At 53.0% G+C, this 20730-nt stretch overlaps 1 protein-coding gene across 1 annotated transcript; it reads right to left on the reverse strand.

Moving 5' to 3' along the window:
• Positions 1-1083: 1083 nt before the first annotated feature.
• On the reverse strand, positions 1084-19938 carry ALOXE3 (arachidonate epidermal lipoxygenase 3). The gene is given in 16 exon segments (XM_068531786.1): positions 1084-1279; positions 5779-5942; positions 6543-6622; positions 6625-6642; positions 11266-11387; positions 11950-12119; positions 12661-12747; positions 12841-12852; positions 12854-13045; positions 13165-13309; positions 14019-14144; positions 16741-16866; positions 17169-17267; positions 17802-17883; positions 18950-19154; positions 19777-19938. Coding segments are annotated over 16 exon segments (1971 nt in total). The 5' UTR covers positions 19924-19938.
• Between the last annotated feature and the right edge of the window lie 792 nt (positions 19939-20730).

Genomic DNA, 20730 nt, shown 5'->3' on the forward strand with positions numbered 1-20730 from the left:
AGAGCCAGAGGTTGAATCCTCCATGTGTCCAGAAGAGGAACCAGATCTCAGTGGCAATGTTAACAACTCCCACACGCGGAAGCTGGATTCCCAGGCTTTGCAAAATACCCACTTTTTTGTATCGGCCCCTTGAGCCTGGATATTCTTTCACCTCCTGATGGATAACACACTCTGGGAGGTGAAGGAATGTAGGGTCTGGCTAGGTGGTGGGTTGAGCTGGGAGGCTTCCTGTCTCCAGAGCAGGTGATCCAGGGACTCATTGCTGCTCCTTCTTTCTCTAATCCCCTGGTTCCCCACCCACCTACATACACACAGGAACAAAAACAAAAATGAAATGGGAGCCAAGTATATTGATTTTTATTGAACTTACTGGGCTCAAGGACAAAAAAGGTGGGGGATGATAGTGGGGATAGGAAAGAGCTGGGGAGAGACTCCACACACACACACACGCACACACACGCACGCACACACAAGCCAGGGAGCCTGGCCCTGAGAACTACAGCTAGAGGTACAGGGAAGCTGGGCTCTAATTCTAACCCTCTCCCTAAAGATGCTGGGGTCAAAGTGGACCACATGACAGATCCAGGGCACACATCCTTCCTCGTCCAGTTTCCAGGCTCTTCCGAAGAAGGAAGTTGGATTGGGTTGGTCCTAGGATGGGAGGAAAGTGGAAACAAAGAGGCAAAGTAGGAGAAGGAGTTTTGGAATGGGGAGGACTGGGAAGGCGCCCTCAGAGTCCCAACCTGGGCCCAATGGGAGGAGGAAGAGTTTTCACAGAAGGCGGGAGTAGGCTAGGCTTTCACAGGAGCCTGCCCAAAGTAGGGCAAGGGGTGTTGGGGTTCCTTCCTTTTGAAGGGCCTGTTGTGCGTTTGACTTTAGCCAGCGACTTCTCACCCTGGACACCGCTGTACTGGCAGCTCAGGGCCCAGTTCATGTGATGCTAGAGCCACCGTGGGTGGAAAAGGTCCCCACGTGCAGAGAAAGTTCAGGCTGACCGAGAACAGGGAAGACGGAAGGGCCTTGAGGACCCTGGGAAGCTGGGCCTCCTCACGCTTGGGCTTTCCCGGTGGTAGGAGGAAGGGGTTAAATGGAGACGCTGTTCTCGATGAGGGGAGGGTCCAGGTAGATATAGGGCAGCTCCAGGCCCCCGTTCCGCTCCCGCTCCCGCTCCCGGATGTCTCGCGAGATCTGAGCCAGGCGGCTCTGGAAGATGGCGATGTTCCGGAGCGGCCTTTCTTCGGTGAAGTGCTCGTCCGGGTAGGTGTCCAGGGGCCGTTGGGAGAAAAATCAGGTGCGGGGTCAGGATGATGTTCAGGACAGGATGCAGAATAATGAAGGGCCACATTTGCCAGCAAATACAGTCAAAGTGGCTTCTAAAGGCGGGCGTGACCCAGCCACGGCTACTGTAAACGCAAACCCTTCAAACCTCCAAACCACCACTCCAGCGACCTGCGCAGAGCAGCCTGGACACCCGCAGCCCACGGGTCCCTAAAAAGGTGCCTTCCTGTGCCTGGGCCACTGCTCTATGAACTAAATGCAACCACATTCAGAACACACCTGAAATCAACGTAAACACGCCCGAGCAAGTATGCCCAAGGATACACCTGTTACCTCACAGTTTCACAGATGTAAACCCCTGAAGACAACCAGGTCTGAGGCATCTCCCAGTCAACCAGTATTGCCAGCATAATCAGCATCACCATACACTCGTGCTTTACAGCGTAGCCAATCACAGTCAAGAAACAGCGCAGTGAACTTCAGTCAGTGCCATCCTGTGGCAGAACAGAACTGGCCCTCTGGGCTTGACCACAATGCACAACCAGTTAACCGTCACGGTTCATGGGGCCAGTCTCCGAACCAGCACACACTGCTCATACAATACAACTGTTGCCAACAATCCTGATGTTTAAAAAATTCTTTGTCTTGTTTTATTGCGCCAGTAAAGCCTCCCAAAACACTGTTAAATCACAGCCTTGTTTTCTTGTCCCTGACTTTAACGACCTCTATTGTTTCACCATAAGGACAATGTTTTCTGAAATATACTTTATCAAAACTCCATAAGGGAGTTTCATCTTTTTTAAGATTTTTTTTTTTTTTTTTTTGATGTGGACCATTTACAAAGTCTCCATTGAATTTGGTACAATATTGCTTCTGCTTTATGCTTTTGGGGTTTTTTGGCGGCGAGGCATCCCCTACCAGGGATCGAACCCTCACCCCCTGCAGTGGAAGGCAAAGTCCTAACCACTGGACCACCAGGGAAGTCCTGGGAGTTTCATCTTATACTGAGTTTTTATTAGTAATGGCTGTTCTCATTTATCAAACGCTTTTTCAGCATATATTGAGATGATTATATGGTGTGTTTCTTTATTGATGTAAGGAAGTGTATTGTTAGGTTGCATAAGGTTGAACCAACCTTTCATTCCTAAATTAAACTAGATTTCATCATGATGTATTATTGTTTTACTATTTACTGTTGGCCTTCACGGACTACTGATATATTTTTAAGATTGTTGTAGCTAAGTGGAATGAGTTTGTAATTTTATTTTCTTAATTACAGCTGATGTTGCAGGGGCTTTACATGGATCATCACAACGGCACAACAATTCTATAAGACAGGTACTCTCATCATTCCCATTTTACAGATAAAGAAACTGAGGCTTAGAGAGCCCGATTACATATCCAAGGTCACATAGGTGGGAAATGTGGATCTGGGACTAGAACCCTCTACCTGAGACTCACTTCTCTTCTTAAGAGCACTGCCTTTGCCAGGTGCTGGTATCAGGGTTCCCAGTAAAATGATTTGGGAAGCTTCTACTTTTTTCTACACTTTCAAGCAGTTTGAACGATTTAGGAATTATTTGTTCTTTGAAGGTTTAATAGAATGTCCCTTTACAAGGAGAGGGATCAGATCTTTTACAACCTTTTTCATTTATGTATGGTTTTCACCTCTTCTGGGTTTTTTGTTTTGTTTTTTTAGGTTTTCTTAAAAATATCACTTATTTCATCTAGGTTTCCAAATTTATTTGCATAAAACTAAGTATTTTCTTCTCCTTTTTTATTTTTTTAAAATTTTTTCAATCTTCTTGAATATGTGGCCATATGCCTTTTGCATTCCTGATGTTGTACATTTATGGGGTTTTTTTTCTTGATTTGAATTGTCTCTGGTTTCTTTATCAGTCTTTTCAAAGAATCAGCTTTATGTCTTACTTACCAGATTGACATCTAATTTCCAAAACTATAGTGTCACTATTGATAAAGCAGAACACAGAGATATGATAGACTGGGTTCATAGCCTACTTACTAGCTGTGACCTTGGGCAAACTGCTTGGTGCCTTTGAATCTCAGTTTTCTCCCCTGTAAAATGGAGCTGCCATTTATGGAACGCTTATATGCCAGTCACTGTCTTAAGCATTTTAAATATAGCTACTTATTTATTTTGTATTTTAAAATAGTGTACACAAGATACCTGATTTAATGACTGAGGCATGATAGATCCTCAGAAAGTGATAGGTGCTATTATTATTGTTGTTCTTGTTGTTGGAACTTTCTGGGTTGAACTTCCCACTGGCTTATGAGAAAGGGAACTCTCCACTCTCGTCGTCTTGTGTACTCTTCCCTCTGTACTGTGACATTGTGATTCATAATAAGAAATATATATTTGGTCTTCTTCCCGTTCCTAGCACAGAGCTCTTAAAACCCTTATAATTTTGTTAAGTGATAGAGTGTTAAAGGTGTCTTTTGTTATTCATAATAAGCCCTTTTCAACCCCACCCAAGCTTATGTTAATGAGGTGACTTCTGGAAAGCCCCTCGGGTGGCCGGTTGCCGGGAGAATCAACCTTGTGATTAGAGGGTGAGAACTTTGTTTCACCCCTGCAACCTCAGGGGAGAGGAGAGGGACTGAAGGTTGAATTAATCCCCAATGGCCAATAACTTAGTCAGTCATGCCTCGGTAAGGCAGCCTCCATAAAAATCCCTCACGTACAAGTTTGGAGAGCTTCCAGGTTGCTGCACATGTGGAAGTGCTGGGAGGGTGGTGGACCCAGAGAGGGAAGGGGAGCTCCGCGCCCCTTCTCCAACACCTCACTCTATGGAGCTCCTCCATCGGGCTGTTCCTGAGTTGTATCCTTTTAGCATGAGCCAGTCATCTAGTAAGTAAACTGTTTGCCTGAGTTCTGTGAGCTGCTCTGGCAAATGATCAAAACTGAGGAGGGGGTCATAGAAACCTCTTATAGCTGGTTGGTCAGAAGCTCAGATGACAAGCTGGGCTTGCGATTGGCACCTGAAGGGGGGGGAGGGGGGTGGAGTGGAGGAGCAGTCTTGTGGGACTGAGCCCTTGACCTGTGGGATCTGACGCTATCTCCAGGTGGACAGGGTCAGAACTGGGTTAAGTCATGGGACACCCAGCTGGTTTCGGAGAATTGCTTGGGGTGCGAACCACCCACACACATTTTCTGGCTGGAAGAATCGAGTTGAGAGTATCGAGAGTACCCACAGAGCGTTCCGTGAGTAGACAAAAAGCAGAGAGAGCTTTTCCTTTCTAACGACAGAAATGGGTGTCTCCAGATCCTTGGGACCTGGGACCAGAGAGAAGCAGCCTCCAGGGACGAGTTCCTGCATTCCCAGGTGATGAGATGATAAGTTAAAACTTGTTAGAGAGATAAACTCTCTGTGCCAAATGGAGTCAAGCGGGAGAAATGAGGATATCGCATAATGTCAGAAAGCTTGGGGTCACGACCTGGAGGGCAGAGACATGCCTGATAACCCGGTGGTGATAGTAATTGGTGATTAAAGGGCTGCTCCCCTGGCCCAGCCTAACTCAGAGCCTCCTTGCCGTCGTTCCTGCCTCCAGAATTGCTGCTCCCATCCATCCGCACAGCCACAGGAGACACCCTCGCTAAAACACAAATTTAGCCAAGTCACCCCAGGCTTAAACTCGTCAATGGTTCCCCTCTGTCCTGTGAACAAATACTGCACCCACACTGAGCCCTTTATGCTCCTGCAAACCCACCGACAGACTCTCACCTTCACTTCGCTTCACTTGGTAGAGTCCTTCCCTCTGCCTAGAAACTAATCCTGCCCCTCTTTTGTCTGCCAAACTCCTCCCTGTCCCAGAGGTTTCATCTGAGATGTCACTTCCTCCAAGAAGCTGTCCCAGGTTCTCCCAGAGTTGGTCAGGTTCCATGGGGCCCCATTCTCACCTCTGTCACTAGACTGTAAGCTTAGGACATCAAGGTTCATAACTGCCCACCAGTGTCTGGCACATTGCAGGTTCTCAGGAAGTCCAGATTGAATGGAGGAATTCATGAATAATTCCTACAAGACGGTGCCCTTTTCCATTTTCCTGTGTGTCTCCTCAACTTGGCCACAGGATTCTTGAAGGCAGGACGTTCTCACCCAGCTTTATGAGCCTGGCGCCCAGCACTGTGTTGACACATGGGAGGGATCCAGCAAATGTGTGCTGGATATCTGGGTGAATGGATGAGTGGTTGATGGACGAGTAAGTGGTCAGATAGACAGACGGACGGATAGGTGGATAGATTGGTAAACTGGTGAATTAGATGGAAGTTGTGCCCCAGCCACTAAACTGGTATTTGCTTCAGTGTATGTCTTTGGGGACCAACTGTCATTTCCTGAAGAAACTGAAGAACCCAAGGCAGCTCAGCAGTGGGCATAAATGCCAGCTGTCGGCTCCCAGACTCCCTGGGAGAGCTGCCACCACCTCCACTGCCCAGGCCCTGCAAACTCCCCCCACCCCCAGACACCCCCCCACACCTGGTCCTTGGGCTCTTGGCTGACCAACCAGAAGAGGAGAGGGTTGCTACAGGTGGTGTTCACTTCCGGGAGGGTGTCTAGGTGGCTCTTCAGGGTGGTCCCCTTGGTCTGCGGTGGGGGCTGCCTCATGGATGACGGGGCATTGGGCATCCAGGCCCCAAAGTCATGCTGTGGAGACCCCACCCCAGTGGAGTCGGTTGGCCAGAGAAAGAGGACCCTCTCCCTCCTCAACATCCCTGTTCCTGCACCTGCCACCCCAGATTTTGCAGTTGGGAAATAAGGGGGTCGGGGAGAGGGAGGAGAGGGAGGGGTATAAGGTTGAAAGTTCCAGAAGGGTGGCAGGAGCCTGGGTCACCCCTTGTCACTCCCCGCCCAATGTTCCAGGACTGGGTGGAGTGAGTCACCTAGGAGGGAGGAGGACCCAGAGTAGAGGTCGCCCGAGAAGTGGGTCTCGCGTTGGCCTCCCACACAGAGCAGGCTTCTGCTCCACTTGGCCGCGGCCCATCCGAGACAGGAGCCCCTAAGTTCCACTCCCTCCACATCCCAACTCGAGCCACCGTTACAAGCTTGCACCCAGCTCCACTCCAGTCACCGACCAGCCCCAGCGCTTCACTCCACCCAGCTGCCACTCCAACCCCGGCCTTATTCATAAACCCATCACAGCTCCGACCCTCCCACGCTCTCAACCCGAACTCTGGCCTCACGTCCATTGCTGGGCCTAATCTCGCGTGACCCAGTGCCCCCCAGGCCCGCCCTCCGCGGCCTCACCTGCCCACGGTTGACAGCGGCGTGCTGGGCGGAGCAGTTGAAGATGACTGCAGTGAGGAGCTTCACCAGCTCTCCCGGGTGCACAGCCTGCGTGGGAAGCCTGCGTGTGGGAGGAAGGGAAGAGGGTGCAGGTGGAGGGGACCAGATTCCCCAGGGCTGGGGCTCACCGCAGGCAGAGAGTGAGCAGTGCGGACTCAACATGTGGCCACCACTGTCTTTAGACAAGGATTAGGGTTGGGCTGAGGTTAGGGATGGTCATCACCAAGGTGTGGTCTCTGAAGGGGGTACTCGGATGGGACCAGAAAACGCCCAGCCGGCAGAGCTCACAACCGAAGAGCCAGATAGGTTCAACGTGACAGCCAAGCTGCCCCTCCCTGAACACCAAGGCACTTCTTTCTGCAGCCCATATTAGTACTTAATGACTTAATTCTCCCCAGTTCACCAAGATTTGTCTGAGCACTCAGGAGCAGATCCTCCACTGCTGGGTTTAGTGGCAGAGACAGATGGCCAGAGAGGGCGCTACTTATAAGCTCGCAGTGATAGAAGCAGAGGGAAGCTTTAAGGCCAGGGCTTGGCTCTTTGAGGAGAGGGCAGGCAGGGCAGGCTCGGCACTGGGGCTGGCGTGGTTAGGGGAGACTTTCCTGGAGGAAGAGAAGGGGCCTCCCTGGGTAGAAGAATGGGTGAGCTTTGAATGGAAAGAAGAAGACAGAGGAAGGCATTTTCAAGCTCAGCCCTTGGTCCTCTTTTCTCTGTACCTCAGGGGTCTCATTCAAGACTGTGGCTTTAACCACCTCCCACTGGCTGAGGATTCCCAAGTTCACATCTCTCCTCCTCCTGGCCCCTGAACTCTGGACTCAGCAGTGGGTGTCAGCTACTACCTGACACCTCTGCCTGAGTGTCTGTGAGGCATCTCAGACTTGACACCTGCCAAGCCTAATGCTTGACTCCTTATCCTGCACGCTCCCCAAACCCATCTCCCCCTCCCCCACCAGTGGTCCCACTTCGGTGCTCTCTGTCCAGTTGCTCCCGCCAAAATCCGTGCACTGGCTCCTCTCTTTATCTCATACCGCACATGTCAGCAAATTCTTGCAGAAGCCAATCTCGTCCCATCACTTCCAGTCTCCATACCACCCTGTCTCCATCATTTCGCTCCTGGATGAATCTAACTGCTTCCGCCTTTGCCCCTGACAGCCTGTTCTTCACATGACAGCTGGGGTGAGTGATCCTTTAGAATCATAAATCCAATTATGTCACCCCTAGCTAAAACCCACTAAGGGCTTCCTACCTCACTTGCCTCGCCATGGCCCTACTTGATCTGGCTCTCATTCCTTCTCCAACTTTATTTCCTTCCCTACTTTTCTCCCTCTGACTCTACTCAGCCACACGGGTCTTCTGATTCCTCAAACCCGCCAGCACACTCCCACCTCAGGGCCTTTGCACTGACTCCACCTCCGCCTGTACACTCTTGCCCCGGTTATCCACAGAACTAGCTCTCTCCCTTCCTTCACATCTCTGTCAAACATCACCTCCTTAGAGACTTCCCTGGTGGCGCAGTGGTTAAGAATCCGTCTGCCAATGCAGGGGACATGGGTTCGACCCTTGGTTTGTGAAGATCCCACATGCCGCAGAACATCTAAGCCCATGCACCACAACTACTGAGCCTGTGCTCTAGAGCCTGTGAGCCACAACTACTGAGCCCGTGCCCCACAACTACTGAAGCCCGCACACCTAGAGCCCGTGCTCGCTGTAACTAGAGAAAGCCTGCGAGCAGCAACAAAGAACCAACACAGCCAAAAATAAATAAATAAATTTATTTTTTTAAAAAATCACCTCCTCAGAGAGGCCTTCCCTGACCGCCTACCTGAAATAATCCCCCTACCTCGACCCACTATATCCCCTGATGCTCTTTTGTTCTTCTTAGTGTTCATAACCACCTGACATACTTGCTAGTTTATTATCTGTATCTCCCCATGAGAATGTTAAGTTTCATGAAGGCCAGGATTTTTGTCTGTCATATTCACTGCTGAACCCCAGCACCTGGAACAATACTTAATATTAACAGTACTTAATAAATCTTACTGGTTGAATGAAGTGAAAGGGTGAGAGGATAGGAAGCCAGAGTGGGAAGGCACGGAGGCATAAATAATGTGAGGGAAAAGGAGGAGACTTAATTGGAGGTGAGGCTGCAGCAGTGTGCCAGGCAGGGTGGTTTCTGGGCACTGTTTCAGAGGATTACTGGGGCAGTGGCCCCAGTAATTGAATTGGCAGGCGAGCAGCGAGAGGCTGGGAGGGGTGGGACGGGTTGAGCGGCGGCTGCCACAACGCACGAGTAGTGAGAGGACTGGGACTAGGACGGTGACAGTAGGAGATGATGGGGACAGTAGGATTAGCCACCTGCTGGATTTAGGGACAGAGGAGGACATCGGGGAACATGAGTCAAGATGGCGCCAAGGTTTGGAGTCAGGATGACAGGAAAGAGGCTGATGCAACAGAGCAGACGGAGAGGCTTGGAGGAAGGACCAGGTGTCTGTCTGCCTGGGAGTGTGTGGGAATTTTCTGAATGTTCTGTTCGTGGTGGATAGAATAAAAAAGCAAAGAAGCTAGACCGTCTACGGGAACTTTTCTGTAGCGCATATTGTTTGTTTTTTCCCTTTGAAATATGGAAGCAAAAGGCATGCTGACTGAGGTTAATGAATGAATGTGTTTTACCTTAAAACATGAGTCTAGAATTAGTTTGTGCTGGTTGGAAGAGATGTTTGTCTATCTGAAGGATGTCCTGATGTATTAAATCAGAGACAAGTTGAATAAAGAAAGATCAGAGAGTTGATCCCGCTCTGGGTCTTGAATAGGAAACAGATAACCCCAAAGAGAAAAAAAGCTGTCCCTGGAGGAGAAGCAGTCAGGATCAGGACGCCCCTGATTAATAGTAGGTGTGCAAAGCACAGGGAGGGGCTGCCCTTTAAAAGATCCAAAAGAGACCTGGCTGTCACCACCTTAACCCAGAAATCACACTTGGCATCGCTAATAGTGAGACAGCCTGACGTCACATGCCTCCCAATATGATGCAGTGCGGAGAACACAGCATCACTGGAGAAATACTCTTGCCCAAAACATTTAACCTTTAGGTATTGCTTCCGGTTGACAAAAAACACAGGCGGTAGAGGAATGACATCATGAGGAAGCAATTAGATAAATTTGGAAGGTGAGACATTCTGCAGAACAACTAGTCCTAGCTTTTCAGTAGCCCTTGTGAGATATCATGTGATTTCAAAAAGGGCCTGTCCTAAAGTGAGAGAGGCTTTAGAGTCAAAACAAACAAAGGTGTCATGTGGTCCTTGACTGGCTCCAGAATCAACAGGATCAGCTGAGGAAGAATGGGACAAGTGAGGAAATTTGAATATGGACGAGTAAGAGGGTGATGTTGGAGATTATTGTCAATTTTGTTAAACATGATGACAGCATTGTGGTTGTGTAGAAAAGCAGCGTCGTGTCGTGGGTTTGTTTGGGTTTTTTTTTGAGATGCATATCAATTAGGGGTAAAATATGAAATGTGTGTAATTTACCTTAAAAGACTTCAGCAATAAGCAAAAGCAACAGCTTAATCAAATATGGCAAAATGTTAGGAACTGTGTCTAGGTGGTGGGTAAATGGGTGTTCATTACGTCATATCCTATACTTTTCTATATGTTCGAAATTTTGTTTAAAAAAAAAAAAAGCTGGGACTTCCCTGATGGTCCAGTGGTTAAGACTCCGTTCTTCCAATGCAGGGGGTGCAGGTTTAATCCCTGGTTGGGGAGCTAAGATCCCCGCAGGCTGCACAGAGTGGCCAAAAAAAAAAAAAAAAAAAAAAACAACTTTGGAGCCCATTACAGGTAGGGCTACACCAGCTGTTCATTCTATTTCCTGGTGACCTGAGACCACGCCTCCTTCCCCAGTCTCCCCCGACGGGAATTTCTCTGGGTGGCCACCAAAAGTGCTAAGTCAGCTAAAAGTCACATCCCTGCCGAGAGAAGACATCCCAGGCAGTGAGAGTCTTCCACCCTCCGGCCAGGGCTGGGATGGGGAGGCGGCAGAAGCCCTGAAAGAAGTGGGAGGTTCCGAAGGACACGTCCTCCCTGGAGCAAAGGGAAGACTTTAAGAAAGGGAGGACTAAGCAAAGGAGGCCTGAGAGGGGGCCACTGGTGTTGGTGGGTCTCAGAGGCCACTCCGGCAGTGTCAGAAGAGAGGGGAGAGTTAGGGGCCAGTGACAGGTGTAAATAAGGGGAATCAGGCAGCAGCGGCACCAAGCTACTCCATGAAGCCAGAAGTGAGAGAGGTTGGTGGCTGGAGGGGCCACCCGGCAGGACGGGCATAAGAGGGTATGAGAGAGGATTCCAGAGTCCTTAGTGCTTGCAGCTGGAGATGGCTCCTACCACGTGATGTGACTCATCCACAGACCTCAGCAAGTGGAGGTGAATGGGTGGCAAAGGTCAAGCAGGGACCAGACACGCACCATGTAGTGGCTGAAAGCAAGGGCTTTGGAGATGTTGGGCGCTGGCTCTGGATCCCGCCTCTGCCACTTACTACCTGTGCAGCCTTCTGTGCCTGTTCCTTATCAGTTTGATGGGGCTAACAACAGCATGTACTTCCAAGGCTGGTCAATGAATAAGAACTGGGTCATGGTAGGGCCAAGGGGGACAGTGGGTTATTGGGAGTCTGTGGTTGGAGGATGGGGAGGGGATACCTGAGCTTTCCCGGCCCAGGAACGCCTGAGCAAAGATCTCTCCTACCCAGGCCTGCAGCTCCGAATCCTGCTGCACGGACGCATCACTGGGGTAATAGTAGCCCAGGATTTCTGAGACAAAACTGTAGGAAAGAGATGTCCCTGCTACGGCAGTGACCTTGGGCTCAGGCCTCGCCCGAAAACCAAGGCCCAGTGCTGCTCAGGCCAGGGAGAGCCAGCCACCCAGAGTCCACTGAGAGTCCATGGGGGTTCAGTGGGGACCCCCAGATTCAGTTGGAACCCCAGTGCCCAGGCTTCCCTCAGGTCTCACCCCCACTCCAGAGAGGCCACCGAGGAGAGCCTGACGGGCTGCGTCCCCTCGCCACTCAGCACCCAGGAGAAGGGAAGACCTGCCCACCTAAAGGCCCCAGCCCACACCTAGCTGTTGCTGCTGCCCTGACTCCTCTGGACGCCCCGTCCTTCCCCTTCCCCGTCCTCTGCTCATTCACACACAGCCCAGCCCCTCCTCAGCCCACGGCTACCTGCCATTTCATAAGGAACCCCAACCGCAACTCTCACCCTTGAGGTGCCCCACGCTGGGCCTGAGGACACCTGAAGCCCCCAGCATCAAGCGCCCCAGCCTGCATGAGCACACGGGTCCACCCTGCCCCTGGGCCAGATTGGCTGCAGGTCCCGGGCCCACACCTCTCAATGACCACCCAGGTCTTCAGGCCGTCGTCTCGGTAATGGTAGTTGGGGATATCCAGGACGCCGCGGGCCCGCAGGCTGTCCGGAAGGAAGAAATTGGTGTAGGTAAAGTGGGCCAGACAGGTGCTCATGAGGTAGAGGAGGTCTTGCCTCCCGATGGACGGGACCTGAGGACAGAACACAGATGGGCTCCCGGGCCCATCCCCCACCCCAGTGCCTGGGGATGAGACTGGTCTAGTGACTCAGCAGAGGGCATTTTTCAGTCAATCGAGCAGTCCAAGACTAAGGATCAAACACCCATGAGAGCACGACATGGGCTGCGCAGGCTGCGGCCTTACTACGCGCGTAGGCGGTAATCCTTAGGCACGTGGGAACTGGAAGAATAAACTGAAGGCCGGGCAGGCCGGGAGGGGAGCGCCGACGCAGGGTCAGCGGGCGGCTGTGCTCAGGCCGGGGTGCCTTGCCCAACTCTAGGAGCCTTTGGAACCCGAGCCCGAGGAGGTGGGGCCGTTGGGTAAGATCGAAGGGAGGGAGACAGGGTTTGTGGGCGGGGCAAGTAGGAGACTGGAGGGGAGGGGCGGGGCTCGTGGGGAGGCTGGCAGGCACTGGGGAATGGGATTGGAGGTCCAACAGGGTTTGTAGGCGGGGCAAGGTGCCCTCGGGAAGGAGCCCCCTGGAAGGGGCGGGCGGGGAGCCGGGAGGCCGCACCTTGTCCACAAGGCCCTCTGGGTTGAGCAGCGTGGCCCGTGCGATGGTGTTCACCTGCAGCGTGTAGCGAGTGTGCGGAAGCAGGAGCTGCGAGCGGGTTGAGATCACAGGAGCCGAAGGTCAGGGGAGAAGGCCGCCCCGGCCCCGCTCCCTCTGGCCCTGCCCGGGGGTCACCCAGACCTTGTAGATGGGGGTGGCAGAGCGGCAGCTGAGGCAGCGTGGCCACGGTGAAGGCCTCGCACAGCAAATGCGTGCACAAAAAGTGCGTGTTGTTCTCGTGCACCAGGAACTCAGAGTTGCGCACCCACGTCTTGGCCAGCAGCCAGTCCCAGTCGGAGTCAGTGGGCAGAAAAATGGGGCTGTCTGGCCCGGGGGTCTGGCTGAGCTGCGTCCAGGAATAATAAGGGAGTAAGGCTCTAGACTGCTAGTGTGCCCCTTGAGGCCCCGCCTCCGAAACCTCGCCGCCCCCCCCCACAACCCCCCAAAGCCCGGCCCCAGGTTCACCTGGATGGCCAAGGGCGCCAGCGCCCCCTGAGGGTTGAGCCACAACAGGCAGAGCGGGGAGGCCGCATACTGCGGAGGGCCGTTTATGCAGTGGACGGGGACCTCTGCCAGGATCCAGTAGTCCGCTAGGAAGATGCGCCCCCCCCTCAGGGGAAGTGGCACGGAGCCTTAGAGTGCCCTCCCCACCCGCGCTCTGCTTCCCTCTCCGTTCTCTGGCCGCTCCCACTCCAGCCTAGGTCTCAGTAATTATTGGTGCCTGCACTAAAGGCCAGTGTTGGGTACCCCACCCTTCCCAAAATGTCCGGAATGAGGTCCAGCTGAGTCCTTCGTTGTGCAACCTCTCACCTGGCTTCCCAGCAGCTTGGACAAGCCAGCATCCTCTCCCCATTTCCCCATTCCTGGTCCTTCCTATTCTCTCAAGTCAGATGACTTCAGTGTATCCAATATCAGCAAAATCAACACACGAGGGGAACTCACCAGCCCCACTGGACACCGAAATTCGAAGAGGTAGAGTGACTTGCTCAGTTGGGTGGCAGAGCAGGGATTTGAACCAAAGTCTGGCCCCAAAGCCCAGAACTCTTGGTGGCAGGGGTAGGGGAAGAGAGGCAAGTGCATCTGATCAGGGTCAGGACTCCCTAAGTGACCCTTGACCCTCTCTGTCCCCACTCACCTATTCTTGTCCCCTCCCAGAGGGAGGAGAGATTGGTTCCTGAGGGGAAACCGGGAGATTGCCACCAGTGAAACCAGGAGCCCCTCCCTCTGGGATCTAGCAGTCCCCCTGAGAGGGCCAGAAGAGGGCCTTTTCCCAGGATGGGGCGGAGGGGTCTGAGTATGGGGTAGGGTGGAGGACGGACATCTCTGCCTGGCTCTGCACACCTGAGGTGAAGGTCTTGTGGCAACACGTGATATTCCGGATGTCATCCAGCTTCTTCCAGGAGCGCTTGCGGTCCAGCAGCCCTCGAAGCTTCATGCCCAAGGACCTGTGGGAGGGGAAGTGGGGGTGGGCAGGGGGGCTAGGGGCTGCCAACGGCACTGTGCCCCCAGCCTAGAGACCTGGAGGGATCTGACGAGGCCAGTGTCCAGAGAAGAGGTACCTAACAGTCCACATGGGATAAAAGTCTAGAGGCTACTTGAGGCTTTGTAGGGGTGACTCCACATGTGTGTGCAAAGGTGGCACGCAGGGTGCAGACAAGTCTCCTCGTTGGTGTTTCGTCCTGCTTTCTCCAAGCTCTCAGCTTGTCACAGACCTTCCCTGGCTCCTCTCCGCCCACACGACAAAGCCCCAACCGCTAAGGCTGCCTAGGAAGCTCCGCAACAGCTGATTTCTACAACCTTTCTAGCTTTTTCTCCCACCCTGTGCACTAACCAAGCCAGTCACAGCTCTCTTGCTAAACATAGCCAGAGATGTACTTTGTACGCTGAACCGGTAAAAGTGGGCTTGCCAACCTGCGGGCCGTGCACTTTTCACTTTGTGGATGTCGGTACTGTTTGAATTTTTTTACAATGAGCATGTATTATTTTATAATCAGAAAAAAATGCTTGAAATGAAGTCCGCTTTCTCCCCTGTCCAGGGCTTTGCTCAAGCTGTGCCTCTCCTAGAAAACCTTCTCCTACATCTCCACCTAGTATCAAACCTATCTGTTCTTCTGTGTGCATCTTAGATGCAAAGTCCTTCATGAAGCATGGCCTGATGGCCCCCCAAACACACGCCTGTGTGTATCTTTCACAAAATGCCCATGATTTCCTTCGTTACATCGTAAACCCTTAAGTACATCACTCCCTTTATTATCCTACAGTGTACTCAAATCAACTCCTAGTATACTGTGGGCTCCTTAGGGCCAGGACTGGGCTGTGTATGCCCGACATACCCAGTTTGTAATAATCGCTCACTAGCTAGGCCAAGTCAAATGGAAGGGACTGGAACATAGGACAGGAGGGTTATGGCAGATGGTCAGTAAGGTAGGCTGTGGAAGGATGCTGGTGTGCCATGAAGAGTGTGGGCACCTGGAGAGGGCGCGGGGGCCTTAGTACCTGACAAGCCCAGGGACAGCTTCCTACGTGGTGCTCACTAAGCCGCTCACTCCTCCTTCCATGGGTTTTTGCTGAGCATCTGCCCACTCAGGACCCAGGGGATGGGAAAAACTGGATGGGAGCTTGGTCATTAAAGCAGAGGCTGAGGAGGCAAGAGAGAAGAAAGAACAGGCCTTCCTTTTGCAAGGCCTGCCACACATGTCCTTCAGGACACCCTGCAGTCACCTCGCACTAAAGCCCAGTGACTCCCTCCCCTCTGTAAATGACCAGATGGCTGCCAAATGCCAGCTCCTCTTCCCATTGGCCCTTCTCTGAGCCTCACACAGGCTGTCCACGTGGTCTTCTGGGCCCTCCCTTGCCTAGACCCGCATATCCATCCGGGGACCAACTCAGGTGACTCTACCTTCCAGGATGCTCCCCTGGTCCCTTAGCCCTGCCAGGGCCTCTCAGCAGGTCCTTGTCCTGAAGCCTGAGCCCCCTGTGTCTGCCTGTGCACCCCAATCCACTGTGGACACACTCAAGCTCCGTACTCCGCCTCACCTCTGCATCCCCTCCCCCTAGTGCTTCTCCAGAAGAACCGTTCTGGCACCAAAGCGCAGAACACGAGGATCCGGCTCCTTGCCCTGGCCTCCTCTGGGCCTCCTAGTGCAGCCCCTGCGCAGATGGCCGAGCCCTGCACTCCTCCTGCCATACTGACCTGGGTCTGCCCAGGACCCACCCACTCTCCCCTCACTGATCCTCTCCCCCACCCGCCCAAAGCTTCAATCCCACCTGTCTCCCCAGCAGCTACCTCCTGAGCCCCGCTGACCTGCCTCCTCTAGACACTAGATGTCAACTGTACCCCCTCCAGCCACATCACACTCACAACCTCAGACTTGAGCTGCTTGTGACCCCTCCGACTGCTGATTAATTGTGCTGCACGTCTCCCGAGGGAGACTGTGAGTTCCTCCTGGCCACAACTATATCCTAATACTACTCAGTAACCTCTGTTGAGAGATTATTTTGTGCTGGATGTTAGCTCATTAAAGTCTCCCCTACACCTATGAGGTAGATATGAATATTATTTTCATTTTACAAATGAGAAAACGGTTTAGAGGCTAAGTGAAAATCAAGGTCATAAAGCTAGAAAGTTTTGGTCTGGAAATTGAACCTGAGGTGGCCTGACCACCTCCTTAAATCTTAAGAGCTGGGCCTCTCTGGTCCTACTCAACATGGTCCCACCAACAGTGCCTGGGACCGTGCTCTGCTCTGAGTAGGTGCTCAATTAATTCTATTGATTTGAGGAATGGAAAGAAAAGGGATAATTAAGAGCAAAGAGGTGGTGATGGGGAGCTAGAGAATGGAGTTGCTTAAAGAGAGAGCGGAGACGGGGTGGTGGGACAGGGAGAGGGGAGACTGGGGACGGGGAGAGGGGAGACTGGGGACGGGGAGAGGGGAGACTGGGGACGGGGAGAGGGGAGACTGGGGCAGAGACATGGATGTGCATCGAAGGGACAGAGGCTGAAGGGAGAGCGAGCAGGAGTGCAGAGAGGGCAGTGGCCTCACGCAGGGATGGCATTGAAGAGCAGCGAGGTCTTCTTGGTGGCCAAGTAGCGAATATTGGGTTCCGTGGGCAGCAAGGACGGGATGTCAGTTTTCATAGGAAAGCCGGGCAAGTACCTGTTTCCCCTGCTGGGGAGTGGAGGGAGCAGAAGGGCAGAAACCAGTCGGAGGGGCCTGCAGCCCACTCCCCTGAATCCCTCTCCTCCTCCCCCAGAATCCCCAGGCCTCCCCTCACTCCAGGCTCCTCCCCTGCCCTCTCCCCTCCTCTCTGCCAGACCCCAGGGGCCATCCCCACCCAGTCTGCTCCAGACACTTGAATTAAACTGCATTTGTCACAGATCCTGCTTTCCAGGCTGCCCACCCAGTCCTCACAACAGACCCTTCACTTCACGCCCCTCCAGCTTCTTCCCCAAATCTCAGTTCACCCTCACCTGTCGCCCTGGTCTGCACCAGGCACCGTCTTGATCAAAGCAAATTTCTTATCTGACTCCACCTCCTCAAAGCTGCTGACGGGGGCGTAGACTTTCCAGCTTCCAGGGGAAAGAGGTCAGAGGTGGCAAGTGAAGCTTAGGGTAAACAGGAACCTTAGCTTTCAAAGACCTGACTTTAAAACTCCCAGAAACCACCCATTTTCTGGGTAGGTGACAAAGTTTTTTTTTTTTCCTGAAGGCACTAAGCTTCAGATCAGGGTAGCATTTGAGGATGACATGAACGTCCACACTGGTTTAGAGTTGGGTTTGTGTTGAGATCAAGATCATGGCTGGTTTGGGGGTGAGGCTGAGGATGGGCTGAAGTTGGTCAATCCTAGGGTCATGTCTGGTATCTGGGTCACATCAAGGACAGCTGGGGTTGAGTGCGGGTTCATTGATGTTGTTGGGACAATTGTCGGTACTGGCATTTTGGGTCTGGACTCAGAGTCAATATTAGATTAAGGTTAGGTTTAAATGAGGGTCGTGATCAGAGCTGGGCCCCCAAAGTTGGAATTGAGTTTAGAGTTAGTACCAGTCTGATTAAGGATGAGGTCGGATTAAGAGAGCAAAGAAGTCAAATTAGGCCACCCTCACCGGTAGCATTCCTGTCGGGCCTGGAGTTCCCATTTCCTGTGATCCAAAAGGAGGGGAAGGGAGTCCTGACAAATAGTTCTTGCTGTGAGGAATGAAAATTACTCATTGGTAAGTCTCTTGCCAAATGACACCTCCTCCAGCATGCCTTTCCTGAACCCCCCAACCCTTGAACCCGATCCCTCAGTGACACGGATGTCCCACATTCTTTGTGCATTCATCAGTAGAAGGGATTCAGGACAACCTCACCCCCAAATTATAACAATCTTCCTAATTGTTTGCATGTTTGACTCCTTGGGGGCAGAAGTCACGTCGTATTCATTTTTTGTATTCCCAGCATCCAGCATGGTGCCTGGCACCGTGCATATAATATGCACTTGACAAAGGACTGATGACGAACATATTTTGTGAAGTGATGGGTGGATGTGCTGTGATGACAGATGGGGGTTCGGAGTGAAGTCTGTGAGTAACTCACAGTATTAGCAAGGGTGATGTTCACTCGCTTCACCTTGACCTAGAACATCATCTCTCATGCCTAAGACTCATCTCCACGCTCGGACTCGCCTTAGTCTTGCCTCTGCAGATGAGAGAGCTGCTCAGGAGATATGGGGGTCCAGGGGCTGAAGGAGCTTCAGCCCAGCAACCTTGAAACGTCCCACAAATTCAAGAAAGAATCTGAACAGCCCCTCACAGGGACTTCATCCATACCAGAAAAGCCAGTGGTAGTGGCCAGGGCCTCTCCAGCTAAATTCTCTAAACGTTCAGGGCTTCTTCCCCTGTTGAAATTCAGTAACTCAGCTTGCAGGTTAATTCCTCTCAGAGGAATTGGCTCTGGGGAAGGGCAGAGGGTGTCAGTGGTGAGCACACATATCTGTGTGTTTGTGTGTGTGTCTCTGAGTGGTGTGAGTGTATGTAAGTGTGTGTGCCTAGTCTCTGTGTTTCTGGGGGGGGGGGGTAAATACTGCCCAGAAAGCCCCTGCATTTCAGGGCGTTGGAGGCTTATATTTTCAGAAAGCACCTACTTGGGAGCCCTGAGTTCCGGTTACCCTAATTCCAGCCCTATTCCCTACACCCTGGGCTCTTGTGAGAGCTCCCCCCTGATCCCAGCAGATGTCTTCTGCAGCCCAGGCCAGCCCCTGCCTCTGGCCCACCTGTTCCTGGTCGAAGCTCTATGGTGCAGTAGCCCTCAATCCACTGATAGCAGGGAAAGTGGCAAAGAGTACCACCGTGGGTAGTGACGCAGATACGGCTGCAGTACCAGGAGTCCTTGGGGAAGAAAGCATAGCGCTCCTTGTGGAGCCGCAGCAGCAAGAGCTCCCCCAGCTCCTCTGAGCAGCGTACCTTGTACTTCTGCACCTGGGGGGCAAGAGAGCAAGCAGTTGAGAGGCAAGGAACTGCCAGCGTCATCCTTGCACCTTGAAAAGTGCGTCTGCACCAACACCTAGCCTGACATATAAACCCGAGCTGACCGTAACCCATGTGGTGCCTTTGCATGAATTAGAAAAGGGCATCCTTCATCCCGGCAGTAGCAGCCACGGCGCTGCAGGAGCCCTGTGTGAGCAGAGTGGATTCGGGATCTCCCTAGCCTCCTTGGAGCCCTCACCTTATGTAGGCCACCAGCAAACAATCCTGGGGCCTGGCAGAGGCAGGTGGACCCCTTCCAGAGAAGAGGAAACCCAGGCTCAAAGAGGGCAAGCGCCTTCCCCAAAGCCCACCTTCAGTTATTGGAGGAGGAGCTAGGAAGCCAATGGAATTCTCCGGAGCCCCTGCCCAGGGCTCCTTCTCCACAGCCCTGCCTGGATAGGGTTTATCATCCCCAGAAAAGACAGGGACCAGAATAGGGGTAGTGATGAGGTCAGGACCGGCATCCTGAGTTCTGCAGGATTTGATGAGCTCTGGAGGAAAGACCCTCCCCTCCTTCAGGGTCCCCCGTCCGCCCTGCCCCTCGGGGTGGCTCCTCCCTCTCTCCTCCACTCACCGATCCAGGGGCGAAGTCCCTGCCCACGCGATCCAGCCGCCGCTTGGGGCTCTCACCACATGTGCCCACCAGTGTGACAAAAATGCTGTCCAGTGTGCCGGCCATCAGGTAGGGACCAGTGCCCACACACACGCGGTACACGGCCATGATGGGAGGGAAGGAAGGATGCCCCCGGCAGCTGGCCTGGAGGAGGTGAGCCGCAGGCCAGGCAGGGCTGGGCTGCTGGGCTGCTGAGCCGCTGTGTCAGGGCCTGGGGGTCAGGATAGGCCTTTGAGGAAAAGTCCAGCTCTCTCTGGGATGCTCTAGGGCTCACTCGCTGGCTCGCTCTCTCCAGAAGCTCTCTGTTGTTGCTAGCTGAGGGCTCCCTCTTCCCGCCACAGCCTTTCGCCGTAATAGTTGTTTGTTTGCATCTGGCACAGCCGGTCCCTCTGACTGGCAGGACCGGGTTCACCCAGATGATTGTCAGGAGCCCGGGTCCCATTGGGAAGGGAGGGACCAGATGCCGAGAGGGAGACAGGGATTCGGTGACACCTGTATGACTGGGACACTGATCTGCTCCTGGTCAGGGGCCGACTGATGCCCTGGGGCCCTTGTCCGCCCACTCCCCAACTTCCCCCAAGACTCTTTCATCCTCTCTCTCAGCCAGAACTGGCCACAGGGCACCCGCATTCCTACTTGTGAATCATCCATGTGAATCACTGTACACAAGTGAGCCGTAAATCACACGTGACTACAGCCACACGCGAGTCGGACACGCATCTCTGCACACTGCATAGGGGTCAGAAACAGCCCTCCTGTCACCTCCTAAACTCGGCACCACCACCCCCAAGCCCGACCCTCTGTGTCCCCGGTCTTTGGCATGCCCGATCTCAGTCTCTCGCTTGGAATAGGGCCGGTCTGGGGACCGAAGTGGTCTCCGGGCGCACAGCATCTGAAGGCCCCATGTGGCCTTCT

The sequence above is a fragment of the Eschrichtius robustus genome, chromosome 20 (assembly GCF_028021215.1).
Source record: "Eschrichtius robustus isolate mEscRob2 chromosome 20, mEscRob2.pri, whole genome shotgun sequence".
NCBI classification, from domain to species: Eukaryota; Metazoa; Chordata; class Mammalia; order Artiodactyla; family Eschrichtiidae; genus Eschrichtius; species Eschrichtius robustus.